At 47.8% G+C, this 19,865-nt stretch overlaps 1 protein-coding gene across 3 annotated transcripts in view; it reads right to left on the reverse strand.

Annotated features, from left to right (window-relative positions):
- PPP3CC (protein phosphatase 3 catalytic subunit gamma) overlaps positions 1-19,865 on the reverse strand; it is a 46,374-nt gene that overhangs the window by 9,677 nt on the left and 16,832 nt on the right. For all 3 annotated transcript variants that reach the window (XM_059870387.1, XM_059870386.1, XM_059870385.1), the window contains exons 3-11: positions 18,756-18,880; positions 10,109-10,220; positions 7,783-7,928; positions 6,253-6,392; positions 5,326-5,403; positions 4,713-4,807; positions 3,115-3,240; positions 2,133-2,210; positions 398-479 (exon numbers count right to left, since the gene is read on the reverse strand). In XM_059870387.1, coding sequence (XP_059726370.1) covers positions 398-479; positions 2,133-2,210; positions 3,115-3,240; positions 4,713-4,807; positions 5,326-5,403; positions 6,253-6,392; positions 7,783-7,928; positions 10,109-10,220; positions 18,756-18,880 — 982 coding nt within the window. The remainder of the gene's footprint in view (positions 1-397; positions 480-2,132; positions 2,211-3,114; positions 3,241-4,712; positions 4,808-5,325; positions 5,404-6,252; positions 6,393-7,782; positions 7,929-10,108; positions 10,221-18,755; positions 18,881-19,865) is intronic.

Genomic DNA, 19,865 nt, shown 5'->3' on the forward strand with positions numbered 1-19,865 from the left:
GCCTGGCCCCAAAATTGAGCCCAGTCCCCAAATTAAACTCAGTCCCCAATTTAAGCCCAGTCCCCATTTTAAGCCCCGTCCCCAAATTAAACTCAGTCCCTGAATTAAGCCCAGTCCCCAGCTGAAGCCCAGTCCCCAGTTAAGCCCAGTCCCCAAACTAAGCCCAGTCCCCATTTTAAGCCCAATCCCCGTATTAAACTCAGTCCCTGAATTAAGCCCAGTCCCCAGCTGAAGCCCAGTCCCCATATTAAACTCAGTCCCCAGCTAAGCCCAGTGCCCAGTTAAGCCCAGTCCCCAGTTAAGCCCAGTGCCCAGTTTAAGCCCAGTGCCCAGCTGAAGCCCAGTCCCCAGTTAAGCCCAGTGCCCAGCTGAAGCCCAGTGCCCAGCCCATCCTCACCGAAGGACTGAGAAGACCCGTGCCATCTTCCCAATGGCTCTGATCTTATTCCTGATGATCTCCTTGCGCACCGTTGTCCCACCTTAGGGAGAGAAAAGAGCGGAGAGTGGCACGTTGGAGGTTTCCTGCTCCCCAGGGAAGGTCAGGATGAAGCACCTGCCTGACTCCAGGAAAAGAAATCATGGTTTTTACAGAGTCACAGCTACACCGGAGAGAGAACGGTGCTGGAAGGATGGCATCAGGATGGCATCAGGATGGCACCAGGATGGCGGTGAGGAGGGCAACACCAACGAGATGGCACACGGAACTCGAGAGGGCTAAAGAGAGTAGAACCACCACGGGACACGGATTCGGGGAGGTCTGGCTGGCAGGTCACCAGCTGGGCCCACACTGCACAGGATGTGACACAAATGACTCAGCCATGAGGACACGGTTTGCAAGGCAGAGCACGGAGGGGTCTGACGGCTGATGGGCACCGCTGGGCTCGCCCGCAGCGGCACGCAAGCATCAGCTTTGGCATCCAAGGAGCACAGGGAAGGGCTGGCCCGAGCCTGGCAGCTCTGCTCTGACCCCACACGGACACAACGGGACAGGGGGGAGCTCCCCTTCCGCTCTGCGGACCCAACAGGAGAGAGAAACACAAAAAAAGCACGGAGGGAGCTGAAACCGAACGGAAAATTCAGGTGGAAAGAGGGAACAAATCCATCTCCTCTCAGCTGAGATTCCTCACATGGCCCAGTACACATCAGGACAGGGAAGCCAAACCCAGGGCTAACATGCACCATGGCTCAGCCATGCACTACGTGGCTGCATTCAGAATCAGGTAGAAACGTGACCCCCGTTTCTCAGAGTTCCTGGAGGAACGCAGAAGGGTTAAAAAACACATGGAGCTTATGTTAAAACTGAAAGGGGATGAAGAGACTGCCCCACTAGTCAGCTCTGGAAATCCACTTCAAGGATCTGGTGGCACAGGCAGTGATAATTAAGCTCGTAGCAAATTCTAGCTGGGTACCTTTCGGATAGCTTGAAATGTAGTGATCTTCAGGGAGAGGAGACACCAAGAAACAAGTAGATGAAGACAGAGATAGAAGAAACAAATTTAATTTTCATGGGAGGGAGGAAAGAAAAAAAACCAAAAAACCAAAAAACAAAACGGAAATGCAATGGGATAAGCGGGTTAGAGTCTCCACCTGGGGCCGAGGCAGCTCAGGCCCCACTTCTCGCTGCCCCCCTCAGCTTCCTCAGGTCACCACCTCACTCCTGAGCCCCCCCAAAATCCAAACTGCTCATCAGCTCAACCACTGATTTGTCCCCTTCATGCACGGCTTAAAACCAGGGCCAAACCCAGCATTTTTGGGGAGGGGGGTGACGTGAGAAGCCACTTTACAGAGGAGTTCACTGCAACAGATGAGAAGATTGGGTGGATATTTTGGTGCAGAAAATTTTGAATTGGGAGAAAAAATAACCACCAGCCTGTGTAAGGAGCAGGAAACCATTCCCAGAGTAGCTGGCAAGAAGTGTCTGTCGCAGTGAATGTCATTTAATTTCTCTGTGACTGAACAGCAAAGGAGAAAAAAACCCCAAACATTCCCTACCCAAAACTGCAAAGGCTGGGCAAAAAGGAACTGGAGACCCTGGCTGGGCAGCCAGCTATAAATCAAGTGCTGCTCAGGCATGAAGGACCTCGCCCAGCCTTTCCCCTCGCTGCTCTCTGGTGCCAGCAGGGATATTTTACCTTCCAACGTCTCGTCGCCATCCGAAATCAGCTCGTCGTCGGAGCAGATGTTGAGGATGTTCACGAGCATCTCAGTGACTGCAAGAGGCACAGACAGCGAGGTCAGAGAGGCCTGGGCATGCAGAGGGATTTGGAGGACCAGGGAAGGATTTCAAGGTCGTCTGTCCCCTCAAGTGGGAGCCTAAAGACACTTTGAGGCGCAGCCTGCTGGTACCCGCAGCGGCGCCGGAGCAGACGACACACGTTGCATCTTCTGCCAAGGAGGTGGATGCAGGCCAAGCACATCACAGAGGAACCAGACGTGGGGAAGGAGGTGCCAACATTCCTGCAGAACAGCCTGAGCTCCCTCAAGGTCCCCCCCTCCCCATCCTCACCCACGCCACAGCCACCTGGCTCCAAGAACGGCCAAATCTGGGGAGGGGGGGATTCGACCTTTGGTGCCTCAAAGTCAAAAAGCTCTTTGGAAGGTGAGGGTGAAGCTGCACCCCGAACACATGAGACTGGGGTGGAATTTAATCTCATCAGGAGAGGTAAAAATCCTCTTGGTGAAAAGCTGAGGCAAAGTCTTGGTCGTATTTTAAGCTGCCTCGCCTTCTTCAGAACGAAATAAGCCTTGGATTGAAGTGAATGCTTCCTTTTTGGTGGGCCAAGAGCCAACAAGAATTTAAAATTCCTCTGCTGCAAACCGAGAGAAACATCTCCAAATTCTGAGGTGGGGCTCCAGCACCCAAGAGCAGCCCCACCAGCAATGCAGAAACAGGAAGACAGGAGTGTTTTATTGGTAAAAGCTTTTCCAAACAGCTATCAACAGCTGGTTTTGCATGAGTTTAACCCAGTAATGAAGATCTCCTTGAGCCTGAACTGCTCTCCTGTGCTACCTGGAGCTGCAACACTCTCCCAGCACTGTGGGACAGGTTTGTGACACCCAGGATACGAGGAGCAGTCCCTGGGAGTTTGGAAGAGAAACCCAAATCTCTCTTACCCTTCTCCCCTACGAAAGGCAAAGACCATGTGAAGACATCCATGAAGTTTGGAAGCCAGTAGGGGTGAGGGGAACAGTTGAACTGCCTGATGTTCATGACGTTGTTTTCATATTTCAGTACAGCAGCTGGGGGAGAAAAGGGCAAAGAGAATAAATGTCCATGGGCACTTTCCACCTGCAGAATCCTGGAATGGGCTGGATTTGAAGGATCTTTAGGGAGCAGCCATGGGCAGGGACACCTTCCACTATCCCAGGGTGCTCCAAGCCCCCCCAGTCTGGCCTTGGGCACTTCCAGGGACCCAGGAGCAGTCACAGCTTCCCTGGGAATTCCATCCCAGCCTCACAGGGAACAATTCCTTCCCAAGATCCCATCCAGCCCTGCCCTCTGGCAGTGGGAAGCCATTCCCTGTGTCCTGTCCCTCCATCCTTTGTCCCAAGTCCCTGTCCAGCCCTCCTGGAGCCCCTCTAGGCTCTGGAAGAGGCTCTGAGCTCTCCCTGGAGCCTTTCCTCTTTCTCCCTCAGCTCTCCCAGCCTGGCTCCCTCAGTGTTATAAAACCTTCATTATCCACACCCTGTTACACTCGTGCAGCATCAGGCTCCCAACTCTCCAAAACGAGAAGGTTTAAGCCATAATACTTTGGTTTCCTCAGGCTGGATCTCAGCTTAGAACAGTGAAGCTCAAACAGAGCCAAGATCCAAAGTGAGGGGTGAAAAACCCCACAGCTGGAGAAAATCCCACCATGGCCCCCATGGTTTAGGGGCACAGGGAAGTGGAAAACTTCCCTACACTATCATTTCTGTGGGATGGCAGCATCCATCCAAAGGGCTCCATTCTCCTGTGGCTGGGAATGAAAGCTTTATTCCAGGCCTTATGACTCCAGAGTTAATTGCCACAGTAACACATTAAGTCAACCACTTCAGCTCAGCACACAAAGCTCTCTTTCATTCCAGGCACAAGAATGTGACTGGAGGAGAGGGTTTTGTATCAAAAATAGTGTGGTTTTTGTATCAAAACCAGTGTGGTGGCAGCTGGAGCAGGGCAGGGATTGTCCCTCTGTGCTGGGCACTGGGGAGGTGCCTCGAGGGCTGGGTCCAGTTCTGGTCCCCTCACTGAGACCTGGAGGGGCTGGGGGGAATCCAGGGAAGGGAACAGAGCTGGGAAGGGTCTGGAGCCCCAGGAGAGGCTGAGGGAGCTGGGGAGGGGCTCAGCCTGGAGCAGAGGAGGCTCAGGGGGTCCCTGTGGCTCTGCACAGCTCCTGCCAGGAGGGGACAGCCGGGGTCGGGCTGTGCTCCAGGGACAGGGACAGGAGGAGAGGGAACGGCCTCAGGCTGGGCCAGGGCAGGCTCAGGGGGGCACAGCAGGAATTTCCCCATGGAAAGGGGGCTCAGGCCTTGAAACTGCCCAGGGAGGGTTGGAGTGCCCATCCCTGGAGGTGTCCCAGGAACAGCTGGAAGTGACACTCAGTGACAAGGTGGGGATTGGGCACAGCTTGGACTCAATGGCTTGGAGCTCTTTTCCAATTACATTATCCTGGGATTTTGGGAGGGCAGAGTGGGAGAGGGATTTCCTGACCCCCCCCAGAACAGCAGAGCCTTACCCTTGTTGTTATAGACATCTAAGTAATTTGGTGCAGAGAAGATTGTGATTAACGAGGGAAAGCCCGTGGTCTGGCTCTTCCTGTACATTCGGTACCTGCAAAACAGGGCACGAGTTAAACCCGGCTCAGCACAGCCCAAACCCGGCTCAGCACAGCCCAAACCCCGCCCAGCACAGCCCAAACCCGGCTCAGCACAGCCCAAACCCCGCCCAGCACAGCCCGAACCCCGCCCAACCCAGCCCAAACCCGGCTCAGCACAGCCCGAACCCGGCTCAGCACAGCCCGAACCCGGCTCAGCACAGCCCGAACCCCGCCCAGCACAGCCCGAACCCGGCTCAGCACAGCCCAAACCCGGCTCAGCACAGCCCAAACCCCGCCCAGCACAGCCCGAACCCGGCTCAGCACAGCCCAAACCCGGCTCAGCCCAGCCCAAACCCGGCTTAGCACAGCCCAAACCCCGCCCAGCCCAGCCCAAACCCGGCTCAGCACAGCCCAAACCCCGCCCAGCACAGCCCAAACCCGGCTCAGCCCAGCCCAAACCCGGCTCAGCACAGCCCAAACCCGGCTCAGCACAGCCCAAACCCCGCCCAGCCCCCCGGGCTGCAGCACTCACCCAGCATCCTGGGCTTCGTGAGCTCGGATTACCGATAACAAACTATTGTTCTGCAAAAATTCACACACTGCAGGATAACTGGAAAACAAAAGGGAGGAGAACTCAGCCGAGCAAAGGAGAGCACAGAGCTCGGGTGGCCTTGGTTTCTGGGAGCAGCCACTTGTAGAAAACATCCAGTTTCTGTCCAGCACCCCAAAATATGTTTTATTCAAAAATTATTCAAATGATATATTTTTATTCAAAAATGAATTGCAGAGGGTTCTGTTAAACCCTTACTGTAAGTGGACTGTCAGCACAAATCCTTCTTTCTTAGCAAGGAAAAAATATTTCCTAGAGATCCAGGTGCTGCAAATCACTCACAGGGCCAGTCCAAAGAAGCATCTCTGCTGCTTGAGATCCCAATTCTACGAAGTAACTTATCCAAAGACAGCTCAATATTCACAGAATCCCAGAATGATGAGGTTGGAAGAGACCTCTGAGATCAAGTCCAACCTGTGCCCCCACACCTCACCTAGACTGTAGCACCAAGGGCCATGTCCAGTCTTTTTTAAACACATCCAGAGATGGTGATTCTGCACCTCCCTGGGAAGAGCATTCCAGTGCTTTATTATTCTTGGGTGAAAAATTCCTTCCTAATATCCAACCTGTCCCTTCCCTGACGTAGCAAATTTATCCAAAGACACCTCAATATCCAAAGACAGCTCAATACTCAAACTTATCCAAAGACACCTCAATATCCAAAGACAGCTCAATACTCAAACTTCTCCAAAGACAGCTCAATATTCAAAGAAGCAAAAAGCAAACAAGAACTTGTGTGACAGAGCCAAGTGAGGAGAATTTCAAGTCAACTGCAAAGCCCCACGGGGTGGCCTGAGCAGTGATTTTAGTGTGAGGGGAGAGAAATGCCCCCCCAGAACCAGCCCTCACCTGTAGAAATAGGAGCAGCCTCGGACAGTGTTGTGGGCAAAATGCTCCAGGGTTTTCTCGTTGCCGTAATCCTCCGAGGGATCCGACCACAGCAGGTCACACATCGGACCAAAGGCTGGAGGCTCCTTGAACCTGTCTAACTGGAGAGGGGACACAACATCAGCAGGAGCTGTGGCAGGATTCCTGGTAGCTGGGGGCTGTGGACATGTCCTGGATTGCCAAGCAGATTGTGCTCTGTTCACCACCTGCATGGCAGTTCTGTTCTGTCCATTGGGCAGTTTTCCTTATCTCTGCCACACCCACTCCTCCCTCCAGGGGACACCTGCTGATAACAGGCCATTGGATGTCCCTGCATGGCTGAAAAGAACTGCAGCATCCCACTGGGAGATGTGAGCCCAGGGGGAGGAGCCAAGCATTCCTACCCAGATATAATCTGGAGATTCTGGAACACCAGCACGGCTTCTCCACTGGATTCCCAGAGGAGCAGCAGCTGCCTCTTCCCCTGGATCTCCAGAGGCAGACTGCACCCTTCTCCAGGATCCCTGCTCCAGCAGAACCAGCCCTGGCACTGCAGGAGGGCTGAGCCACAATTCCAGTGGGACTGCTGCCAGCCCCCTGACCCACAGGGTGTCAGGCTGTGCTCTGGCTCTGCCAGTGCTGGTTTGGTTCACTGCAGTGTTTATTTTATCCTTTTATTTTCTTCCCTAGTAAAGAACTGTTATTCCTGTTCCCATATTTTTTGCCTGAGACCTCTTAATTTAAAATTGATAACCATTCAGAGGAGGGGGGGTTTACATTCTCCATTTCAGGGGAGGCTCCTGCCTTCCTTAGCACACACCTGGCTTTCAAACCAAAACAGTACAAATCACCAACGGGATGGGACCGCTGGAACGCCTCTCGAGCTGTTTTATTTTCTAGCATCAGCCTCATTCCATGGTTATGACAATGGGAAGGTGCCAGCAGCTCACATTTTAGACAGCAGACAAAGAACTCAATGTTACAACTCACTTTAAATGTCTTTTGAGCAATCACACAAAGCAGAAGCACACTGACAGTATTTATATCTGTATAGTATATATTCTATATTGACAGAGGTTGCATCCAATCACTGTAAGCACACGAACTTTGGTTAAAACAATTTTTGCTTATTTCAAATCCAACACCTGCTTGTGAGCCTTCAAACACAATGCACAGAGCTCCATTATTAAGCTCAGAACTTCCTAATATCTCTCTAGATAAACCTTTACATAGCTTATGGATTTATTTTAAACAAGCATTAATAGACAGAAAATTGTTCTATTTGTTTTTACTTTTCTACTTTTTACATAATTTTTCTGCTGACCAATCTCATGGCTACTCCTTAGCTCCAATCACAGTTCTGCTGTCTCTGAGCCTGCCTTTTGCAGCTTTCCCAAACCCTCTGATTTTATGGATTCCCACAGATTCCCACCCTCCCATCCCCAAATCCACACAGGAGCGAACCCCACAGGGAACTGGGAGGGAAGGGGAACGCTCCTGGAGCTGACTTACTTTCCTAATGTCATCTAGACACGTGATTTCTGGAGACAGGCCCCCGTGGACACACAGGAATTGCTGGTTGAGGAGGGCAGCAAGAGGAAGACAGTCGAAGGTGTCCATGCACGCGTCGTACACTCGCTCCGAGTACTTGATCCGACCTGCAAGGAGGAATCCAATCAACTCAGGTGCTGATCCATCAACCCCAGGAACCCAGCTCCAAAATCACAACGGCTCACAATTCAAACTTTGCACCTGGTAGTGAAAATACTGATTTGGAATCGACTCTGCACCTGTCTACTGGTGAAAATACTGATTTCAAATCAGCAGTGTATTCCTGAAAATACTGATTTAAAATCAGCAGTGTATTCCTGAAAATACTGATTTAAAATCAACTCTGCACTTGTGTATTGGTGAAAATAATGATTTAAAATCACCTGTGCATTTGTGAAAATACTGATTTGGAATTGAGTTTGCACCTGTGTATTGGTGAAAGTAATGATTTCAAATCACCAGTGTATTCCTGAAAATACTGATTTAAAATCAAACTCTGCACTTGTGCACTGGTGAAAATAATGATTTAAAATCAGCAGTATATTCATGAAAATGCTGATTTAGATTCAACTCTGCACCTGTGTATTGGTGAAAATACAGATTTAAAAGCAAACTTTGTACTTGTGTACTGGTGAAAATACTGATATAAAATCACCTGTGTATTTGTGAAAATACTGATTTAAAATCAATTCTGCACCTGAGTATTCTTGAAAATACTGATTCAAAATCAGCAGAGTATTCCTGAAAATACTGATTTAATATCAAACTTTCTACCTGTGTACTGGTGAAAATAATGATTTAAAATCACCTGTGCATTTGTGAAAATACTGATTTAGAACCAACTCTGCACCTGTGTCTTCCTGAAAATGCTGATTTAGATTAAAACTCTGCACCTGTGTATTTGTGCTAATACTGATTTGGAATCAAACTCTGCACCTGTGTATTTGTGAAAATGATGATTTGGAAACTAATTGTTGGGTGTGTAAAAGAAAAGGGTTTTTTTAATCTGGAATTGGACAATATTCACGTCCCTTCAATTTGTTTTCCAGAACACCTGCACTGAGATCAGCACAAAGGAGATGGGATGTTCCCACATGATGAAAATTGGGATCATGGAATAAATTTGGGATGCTGCTGAAGCCACCCCATCACTTCCCCCAGCCCTGCTGCCCCTCTAGACTCATCCTGACTGTTGAATTTGGCATCACACAGCCATGGGGGCAGGAATTGCTTTTCCACAGGTCCTGGGAGGCAGGATTTGCCCACTGGATCTTCCAGGGGTGACATTTCCAGTGGTGCCCCACCCCAGCAGAGGACAAGAGGATGTTCCCATACATAAATCCCAGCCTTTCCAAAGCAGTTTGGCTCTTACACCAAGGCTCAAATCTGCTCAGAAACATCCTCAGGGAAGGGGAAAAGCAGCAGCTCCTGTTTTCCAAAGGGAAAAACCCAACCCCACCACCTGGCTCAGACTGGGCCCAGCCCACCAGGAGCTCACCTGTGTGCAGATGATGGGCACAGCACCCAGCACAGAGCTGGGAGGTGTTTTCCATTCCTGAGCTAACAGAACAGGGACTCATCCCCTCTGAGCCTTCCCCCATCCAACACCAGCCAGAGCTGATGGGATAAAGACTGGATTTGTGCCTTGCCCAGAATTATCTCTGGAGGTCGGGTCCTTGAGCAAGAATTCCCTAAAGGAGCTTTGCATTGAGTTCTCCACCTCTTTTATTCCTTGGAATGACAGACACCCATCATTCCCTGACCTTTCCTCAGCACTGCTTTAAAAACATTCAAATGCTGTGCACAAACCCATCTTTTCACTGAGAAAACCATCTGAAAGGTAAATGATCCTCCCCAGTGCAAACAGGGAGGAGCAAATCCTTCCCCCATTCCAGCTCCAATCACTGATCCCAGCTGCACAATCTGGAGCTGGAAGGCTTTTGGCACTGATTCCACGTTGCTGGGGCTGGAAGTCAGGGAGGGGAGGATGTGTGTGCCTGGCTCATCAGGGGAGAAGTGCTCCCATTTCTTCCATCCACACTCAGCCTTTGAAACCAAAAGGCCACATTTGGTGCTTAGCAGAACTTCAAAGATTTGGGGTTTGGGGTATTTTTTTATAGCAGAAGAGGAAGAAAACAAGACAACAGGTTTTTACAGCTCTGATGCCACTCAGAGGCACAAAAATTGAAGCCCACGCCTTCTCACAACACCTTTTTTAAAAAAAAAAAATATTTTAAAATGTATTATTTAAATGGATTCAAATCCTTCTCCCACTGCTGATACTTACATTCCTGCTTGAAGGTGAAGTATTCTGTGAGGTGCCTGCACTCGTGGTTCCCTCGAAGGAGGAACAACGTTTTGGGATGATTTATCTTTAAACTCCATAAATACAGCACGCACTGCAAGAGAGGCAAACAGGGCATGTCATAAAATCCTTTCCCAGGGCACTCATCAGCCTGAGACTGCACTAAGAGGTTCTGGGAAGACACCCAAAGTGGAACCCAGCTCCATAATGGGCAGTGGATCCTCTCCTGGCCAAGTGGGGAAAAGCCACCGGGATTTCTCTATATTAGGGCTGCCTTGGAGAAGTGACAAATGAGGTCGTGGCCAACAGAAAGCAGCTCGGGGCTGGGTGGGGGCAGCTTTGCTTCCAGCACAAACCAAAGGAAAAAACCCCTTTTGTAGAGCAGCAAAGCAGAAGCAGCTGTTTGCTCCAGATGTTCCACTGGGATGGAGACCAGCGAGAGGAGCAGGCAGACATTTGTCCACGAAACACCCGGAAAATTCAACTTCACCTTCCCCACTGATTTCCCCCCTCTATGGTTTTTCTGCTTGCACTACAGTCATGTGAAGTTCAAGCTCAAAACAGGAAAAGCTGAGCCTAAAAACAAGCTTAGCTTAGCAAAGCTCTCTGGCTTTGAAAAGGGCTTTCCACATCCCCTCTGCGAGCGGCAGCACCTGCAAAACCGGCGCCTTTGATGAGGCACAGACCAAAGCCAGGCTGAAATGGGCTTTTTAGCAGAAATATTTCATGCTGGCTTCCCAAAAAAAGCCTGAGGGAAGGGCTGGGAGGCAGGGAGGGCTCACTCAGCCCGGTGTGCTCGGGCTGACAGCGGCAGAGCTGTTATCTCACAGGGGAAGTGTTATCACATTTCCCTCCTTGCTGTGGAGGGCTGGAAGGACAATCCATAAGGACAGCAAGCTCCAGGAGCTGGATTAAAGGCTCTAATAGGAGCTTACCCTGGAGGCTGACAGGCTGCAGGACACGCCTGGGAAACAAGAACCACCACCAAGTGTGTTTTACACCCTCCAAAATTCCCAAGCTGGGGCACAGATCCCCAGGAACCAGCTGGGAACAACCAGAACCCAGATGAAGCAGTTCCCACTTGGTTCCCAGCACAGCCAGCTCAGATCTGGGGGTGCTGAAGCACTGAACCTGCAAGGTAAGCTCTGCATGAATCATCCCAGCTGATCCCAAAACCCTGAGGAGCTGTAAAGAACCGCCTGTGTCTCACTTGGAATTCAAGCCCACATTAACAACTTGATTAATTGGGAATTCCAAAAGAGAACGGGGCCAAGGCCAGTAGCAGAATCATGTTTTATTGCATCTGTTACCAGGAGGAATGCTCCCAACCAAACCATTTATAATTATTCTGGGATTTAAAGCTTTAACCTCCCTGTGTTTGCAAGAGAAATGTCACTTTTCTGGGCTGGCAGGAGAACTTTGAGGCTGCTATAAATGAACCAAATGACTTGGAGGAAGAAGCAGCCCTGGCATCAAAGCAAGGCAGAGATGCAGCATCAACAGGGGAGGGTTTGGGGTGCATGGAGGGTTGGCAGCCTGCAGAAGAGAGATTTTAAAACACATTTGAAGGGGTTTAAAGTGAAATGGGGTTGAATTTGGCACCACAATTCTTCCTGGACACAGCAGGGACGTGGAGAGAGACCATTCCCTGTGGCTGGAGGCACTTCCCAAGGATGTGGGGACTGCCAGGTACCAGGAGGACACGGAGTAAAGGACACTGGAGAGCCCTCGAGGGCTCCAGAGGGGCTGGAATGAGGAATGAGGGAGTTTCTACACTTGCATGCCTCGGATGCTTCCTGGTGTTTTGCACAGATCCCTTTCCCAGGGATTGATTCCTGCCTGTTTGCAAGAGCCAAGGAGCAAATAGCAGTCACAGCTTTTTGGGTTTAAATAATCTTAAATAATCTCCTTTTCTCCTTATTCTGCCTCAGTGTGAAACCCAAAGCCAAGGGTTTGACCCACTTGGAAAGTGAAAGCTCAGCAGGGCACAGGGAGGGAATTCCAAGAGGAACTGGGACTTGCAACCCCAAAAATGCAAGAGGGGCTGGTGCCAAACCTGCCCCCACCATGACCTCTCTCACCATTCCCAGAACCTGGCATTTGTAAGGAAGTTTTGAACACAGAGCTTGCCAGAGTGGGAACAGAGGCCAAACTCCCAAATCCAGCCCACAAATCCACCTTCACTCCCACTTTACAGGGCTGACTGGATCTCTTTTATGTTACTCTGGATCTCCTTAATATTATTCTGGATGAAAAGTGCATTAAATCAAGATTAACATAGAATTCCATAATGAGACAGCAATCACGTGTCCCATCATAACTGGATTGGAAGAACTGGCCTGGGAGAGGTGCCTGCCATTATCACACCACTTTTCCTGCTAAATTTCCTTTTTCCATGGATTCTGTTCCTGGTCATAACAATAACAACTTTCTAATTGAACAAAATCATTCCCTTCACTGTGTTCCAGCTCCGTGGGCCGGGATGGTCCTTCCCTACCACGAGCACAGACCTCTCCTGTGCCATTCTGGGATTTGGCACTAAAAGCTGAATGAAAGGAGCATTTTTCCCACTGGAATCCTTCAGCAGGGCCCTGCCCCATCAGCATCTCCCAATGGGGGAGTTCATCCTGATTTCCATGCTGCCTGTGAGCCCTGCACTCTGGAGCTGGCATCTGTGGCCACTCAGTCTCGCTGTCACAGCGGGTTGGGGACAGCAAACCCTTCCCAGAGTCCCCTTCCAGCAGCATTCCAGCTTTCACACGCTTCTTCCCTCCCCTCTCCCCTCACAATTCTTTTATTAAAAAAAAACCAAAACCATTAGCCAATCCACTCTCCATGGCCTCATTACACTGGGAATTCATGTTTTTAAATGAGAATTTCCCTAAGCCAGAGGCCCAGCAAGAATTTGTTGAATGATTTGTTGCCAACATCCAGCTGAGCTGATGAACTGAGAGGTTTGGGGAGGGGCTGGAGGGTTTGAAAGGTTTTGTCTGAGCCACAAATTCCTCCTTGTACCTGGACAACCAAACACCTGGAGCCACGAGGAACACCTGGAAGGGAAATTTGGCCCTTACACTTCCTTGGCCTCCAGTCTGGCATCGTTTCCTGCAATTAATCCATCCCCTCCTGTTTCACTCTGTTCAAAGGTCATGGTTATGGAATCGTGGAATGTCCTGAGCTGGAAGGAATCCACAGGGATTCCAAGGCCTGGCTCTGCCCAGGACACCCCCAGCTGCTCAGATCATCTCCCCATGGATCCCAGCTTGGTGTGCTGACTCACGAGGCTGCTGCTGCTGCTCCCCACCTTCCCAGAGGTCACACCACAGGGAAAACCTGGATGGTTTTCCATCTGGGATACTCCAAACCTGCTGTTGTTTCACTACAGAAAGCAATTTTGTGCATTCAGGTGGGAATCTCTTCCAGCACAGTGCAGTAGGTGTGAGGCATTCACACTCTCTGGAAAATCCCCTCACCCAGGATTTTTCTCCTGGGCAGCTGAGAAGCCTCAGAGAAAAGGAAAACAATTCTTCTCTCATCTGCTTCTCCTGTGCTGTGCTCATGTGGAATGTGTTTGGGGATTGTTCACCCACAGGTGATTGTTCCACTGCATTCTGCTGGGAGTTGTTTTCACTCTTTGGCCAATCAGGGCTGAGCTGGGTCAGGACTGCAAAGAGTCACAAGTTTTCATTGTTATCTTTTTAACATTTACTAAGTATCCTTTTTGGATTCTTTAGTATAATATAGCACTCTTTAATATAACATTATAAAGTAATAAATCAGCCTTCTGAGCACATGGAGTCAGACTCATCATTCCTGCCCAGCAAATCCAACAGCAGGTGGGAAGGAGAAGCAAGTGGGAATGCAAACTTCTGGATTCTGCCTTTTCCTGATGTTTGGAGTGTGTTTGCTGTGCCCATCAAAGCCCACCCTGAGCTGTGGGAGCAGAGGGATTCTCCAGGGGGAATCTGTGGCATTCCTGCTGCAACAGAGGGGGAAAGGGAAGGAGGAGAGGAAAAAGCAGCAGGAAATAAAAGATTTTTGTCCCACCACCTCAGTTCTCCAAGAAAATACATTGTCTTGGAATTCTTCCAAATTATCACACGCAGAGAGGACAAGGGGGATTTGCACTAAAAGGGGATTTAGGTGGGATATTGGGAAGAATTCCTTCCCTGTGAGCATGGGGAGGTCCTGGCACAGGCTGCCCAGAGGAGCTGGGAAAGACTTCCTCATCCCTGGAAGTGTCCAAGGCCAGGCTGGACAGGGCTTAGAGCAACCTGGGACAGTGGAAGGCATCCCAGGCCAGGGGTGGAACAAGATGGGATTTAGGGTTCTTTCCAACCCAAAGCATTTCATGGTTCTGGGAGAGATCAGGGAGCTGATTCCCAGCACTTCTGGAGATCTGAGAGTAAAACCTCCATGTCAGATCCATCCTGGGCTAAGAGCAGACAGTGGGAGCAGGACTTTTCCACCCTGGATCTACACAATCCATAGACAGGCACAGGGCCCAACACCTCTCATCTGAAGGCTCAACACAAAAAAAAAATTCCACCTTTTCTCTCAGAAGGAGCTGCTGTTCTGGAATTTAATCCCTTTTCCAGGTGAACACTGCAAACCCAGCTGAGCAATCCAGAGGAACAGTGGGATGTGTCCTTCCCCTTCCTCCCAGGGGGGCTCCTCCTGCCAGCACCACCCCAAATCCCACTGATCCCACAGATCCCAGCCCCAGCTCTGCCTCCTCTGTCCCTGCTCCTCGTCACACCTTGGCTCCCTGTCAGGATTCCAGAGCCTGGGGCTGGAAGGGAGCCAGGGGCTGCTGGAGCTCAAGCTGTCAGCCCTGCTCTCCCTAAATCCTCTGCAGAATCCTTCAAAGAACCCCTTGCACTCATCCCTGACAGCTCCTTCCCAACAATTTTCACTGGGGAAGATTCCTCTGCAGAGCTCAGCTGTTCTGCAGCCTCTTTTTTTCCAAGAGAAATCATTCCCTCTGTTATTCCAGCTGATTTCTGCCACATTTCAGGCCCTGTTCCCCCAAAAAAGCCTTTCCTTACTGGGATAAGTGCTCCACTTCCACTCAGCCCTGCCTCTGTGAATCCAGATGGCTGCAATCCCCTGGGATTTGTGGCATTTGCTACGAGCTGTCCCTTCCTGTCCCATCCCAGGTCTGCTCTGAGCCAGCAGCAGCCTCGGGGCTCCACTCAATCCTTGTCCTCTCCATTTCTTGGGCATGGAATCCCAGGGAGCTGTCCCAGCCCAGGTGAGTCCTGCTCCTCTCTCCTGACCCCGCTGCAGGGCTTGCAGAGTGACTCAGCCTCGTGGCTCTTTCTCCTCCTGCTCCATCATTTTCCAACATTTCCCACTGCCTGCTGGGATCCTCTTGGAACCCTGGAATTTGAAACTTTCTGTGCTGAAAGGCTCAGACCCACAAGAGAACACTGCATTTGACCTAAGGCTCTAGAAAAGACTTGGAAAATTCATTGACAACACTAAAATTATGGGTGTGTAGTTAGTTAGAAGTGTGTGAAAACTTAAGAGTTTAGAGTTTTAGAATCTAGAAATAAATATAAAGCAAGACAGAAGCTTTAGGGCAGAGACAGGTTGCTCTTCTTTACCTTCTTCTTCCTTCTTCTTCTCCATGGGTTTGAGTGGCATTTTGTAATTTTGTAAAAGTCCACATTACAAGCTTTGAAAGATCAGTTATTAAGTTAAAAAGGAAAATAATCTAAGTGTCATTTCTTAATTAGACAGTTTAGTCTTCAAAGAACAGTTAGCCATTTTGTGCCTTACTATTAAAGAGCTACAAAACTCAGAGTTGTAAGATGTTCATTAGATATTCAAATAGATATTCATTTATTTCACTGATAAAAAATAATAAACACCTCAGTCCAAACATGAACTACCATCTCAAGAGCCTCCAATCCCACCCTCCAGAGCCCACAGGATCCTGCTGCCTGCAACAGCACCATCAACTGTCCCTCTCCTGTCCCTGAGTGACAGCTCCAAGTGACATTAAAGCCACCCCAGAGGGCAGAGGTCAGGCATTAACCCCATCACTGCCACTCCTCTGTCACTGGGGGAGGATCCAAACATCATTTTCCTGCCCCAAAAAATCACCCTGTGAGTTATCAGCATTGCCTTCATGCCATGCAGAACTCCACTGGAGGGGAAACCCAGCGTGAGAGATCTGGGTTTGGTGTTTGGGCTGATTCTGAGCTGCATCTGAACTCATTCTGGGCTGAGTTTTACTCATTTTGAGCTGTATTTAATTGATTCTGAGCTGAATTTTACTGACTTTGAGCTGTATTTAATTGATTCTGGGCTGTATTTTGTTGTGCTGTATTTGAACTGATTCTAAGCTGCATTTAATTGATTCTGGGCTGAATTTTACTGATTTTGAGCTGTATTTAATTGATTCTGGGCTGAATTTTACTCATTTTGGGCTGTATTTAATTGATTCTGAGCTGAATTTTACTGATTTTGAGCTGTATTTAATTGATTCTGGGCTGAATTTTACTCATTTTGGGCTGTATTTAATTGATTCTGGGCTGGATTTTACTGATTTTGAGCTGTATTTAATTGATTCTGGGCTGAATTTTACTCATTTTGGGCTGTATTTAATTGATTCTGGGCTGGATTTTACTGATTTTGAGCTGTATTTAATTGATTCTGAGCTGAATTTTACTGATTTTGAGCTGTATTTAATTGATTCTGGGCTGGATTTTACTGATTTTGAGCTGTATTTAATTGATTCTGAGCTGAATTTTACTGATTTTGAGCCGTATTTAATTGATTCTGGGCTGTATTTTGTTGTGCTGTATTTGAACTGATTCCAAGCTGCATTTAATTGATTCTGGGCTGAATTTTACTGATTTTGAGCTGTATTTAATTGATTCTGGGCTAAGTTTTACTGATTTTGAGCTGTATTTAATTGATTCTGGGCTGAATTTTACTCATTTTGGGCTGTATTTAATTGATTCTGAGCTGAGTTTTACTGATTTTGAGCTGCATTTAATTGATTCTTAGCTGAATTTTACTGATTTTGAGCTGTATTTTACTGATTCTGAGCAGCATTTAATTGATTCTGAGCTGAATTTGAATTGATTTTGAGCTGGTTTTAACTGATTTTAGCTGCATTTTACTGATTCTGAGCTGAATTTGAATTGATTTTGAGCTGGTTTTAACTGATTTTACCAGCATTTTACTGAGCTGCATTTGAATTGATTCTGAGCTGCATTTGAACTAGTTTTGAGCTGGTTTTTACTGATTTTAGCTGCATTTTACTGAGCTGCATTTTAGTGATCCTGAGCTGAATTTGAATTGATTTTGAGCTGGTTTTAACTGATTTTAGCTGCATTTACTGAGCTGCATTTCACTGATTCTGAGCTGAATTTGAACTAGTTTTGAGCTGGTTTTAAACTGATTTTACCAGCATTTTACTGAGCTGCATTTGAATTGATTCTGAGCTGCATTTTAGTGATTCTGAGCTGAATTTGAACTGGTTTTGAGCTGGTTTTAACTGATTTTAGCTGCATTTTACTGATTCTGAGCTGAATTTGAATTGATTTTGAGCTGGTTTTAACTGATTTTAGCTGCATTTTACTGAGCTGCATTTGAATTGATTCTGAGCTGCATTTGAACTAGTTTTGAGCTGGTTTTAACTGATTTTAGCTGCATTTACTGAGCTGCATTTCACTGATTCTGAGCTGAATTTGAATTGATTTTGAGCTGGTTTTAACTGATTTTACCAGCATTTTACTGAGCTGCATTTGAATTGATTCTGAGCTGCATTTTAGTGATTCTGAGCTGAATTTGAACTGGTTTTGAGCTGGTTTTAACTGATTTTAGCTGCATTTTACTGATTCTGAGCTGAATTTGAATTGATTTTGAGCTGGTTTTAACTGATTTTACCAGCATTTTACTGAGCTGCATTTGAATTGATTCTGAGCTGCATTTGAACTAGTTTTGAGCTGGTTTTAACTGATTTTACCAGCATTTTACTGAGCTGCATTTTAGTGATCCTGAGCTGAATTTGAATTGATTTTGAGCTGGTTTTAACTGATTTTAGCTGCATTTACTGAGCTGCATTTCACTGATTCTGAGCTGAATTTGAACTAGTTTTGAGCTGGTTTTAACTGATTTTACCAGCATTTTACTGAGCTGCATTTGAATTGATTCTGAGCTGCATTTTAGTGATTCTGAGCTGAATTTGAACTGGTTTTGAGCTGGTTTTAACTGATTTTAGCTGCATTTTACTGTTTGGGTATTGATTTGAATTGATTTTGAGCTGGTTTTAAGTGATTTTAGTGGCATTTTATTGAGCTGCATTTTACTGATTCTGAGCTGAATTTGAATTGATTTTGAGCTGGTTTTTACTGATTTTAGCTGCATTTTACTGAGCTGCATTTTAGTGATTCTGAGCTGAATTTGAATTGATTTTGAGCTGGTTTTAACTGATTTTACCAGCATTTTACTGAGCTGCATTTTACTGATTCTGAGCTGCATTTCACTGATTCTGAGCTGAATTTGAACCGATTTTGAGCTGGTTTTAACCGACTGAGCTCTCTTTTAACCAAGGTTCAACACTTTGGGGTCCCTCAGCCCCAGCACCCCCCAGCTCCACTCCCTTGCTCACCTCTATACTGAAGTAGCCTCTGTCCACGTAGTCCCCCAGGAAGAGGTAGCGGGTGTTGTTGGGTGATCCTCCCACTTCAAACAGCTTCATCAGGTCAAAGAACTGCCCGTGGATGTCACCACACACTGGGGGAGAGCAAGAGCACAAAGGAGGGACAGAATTACCACGCTAAGAAAAGCAAGGTCACGACAGCAGCGAGGAGCAGAGAGAGCACCGGCAAAATCCTCTCAGCAGAGTTAAAAAATCTTTGGGGGTGGAAGGAACAGGGCAAAAAAACCTGCTGGGGTTTTGCAGGTTGTTATTGAGGAACTGAGCCATGAGCTCTAGGGGAATTTGGGTCTCTTCCAGCCAGGTCTCATAAGCTTTTGGAGGGCTATTTCACACCCAAGATAGCTCAGCTACCTCAGAAGGCAGAAAATCAGCGGGGAGGCTTCTGTGGCAGTGTTGGAAATAAAGAGGTTTTAATAAAAGGCAAAATAACAAAACTCAGTATTTACAGAGAAAAACCGAGCCAGGTGCAAGAGGTCCTTGCTCCTGGTAAACACCTCACAAAAGTGATCAGTTTCTTTGTTCTCTTTCTAGTAAATTGCCCAGGTGGGATTTTTTGGCTCCTGTCCAACTGGCCATCCTTAAGTTTGAGGTGAAGTCCCCCAGGTCCTGTGAGATGTCTTTACACCTAACTGAGGAGAGAAACTTCTGAGCTTATTCCCTTTTTAAGAGGACAAGAGATAGTTTTGTCACTCTGTCAACAGGCAGCACATTCCTATGTGAAAAACACCAACCACTTGTTTTTAAAATTTTAAAAGTTTAATAGTAATAAAATGGTTATAAAAATAGTAATGTAATTAGAGTAATAATAATTTGGACAATTGAGATTAGGACAATATGAGACAATAAAAAAAAAGACTTATGGACAGTCTGGGTACCTCTTTCTGGGTAAAATAAGCCCGAAAAAGGAGCCACTTTTAACGGAGGATTAACCCTTAAAACAACAGCCTGCTGCATATTCATGCACCTCATCCATGGTGCATCAATTCCATTCACACACAGGATTCTGTCTGGGCAGGGTCAGCTTCTGCCTCTGAACCCAAACGTGAGTGAGGTGGGCAG

The sequence above is a fragment of the Haemorhous mexicanus genome, chromosome 30 (assembly GCF_027477595.1).
Source record: "Haemorhous mexicanus isolate bHaeMex1 chromosome 30, bHaeMex1.pri, whole genome shotgun sequence".
NCBI lineage: Eukaryota > Metazoa > Chordata > Aves > Passeriformes > Fringillidae > Haemorhous > Haemorhous mexicanus.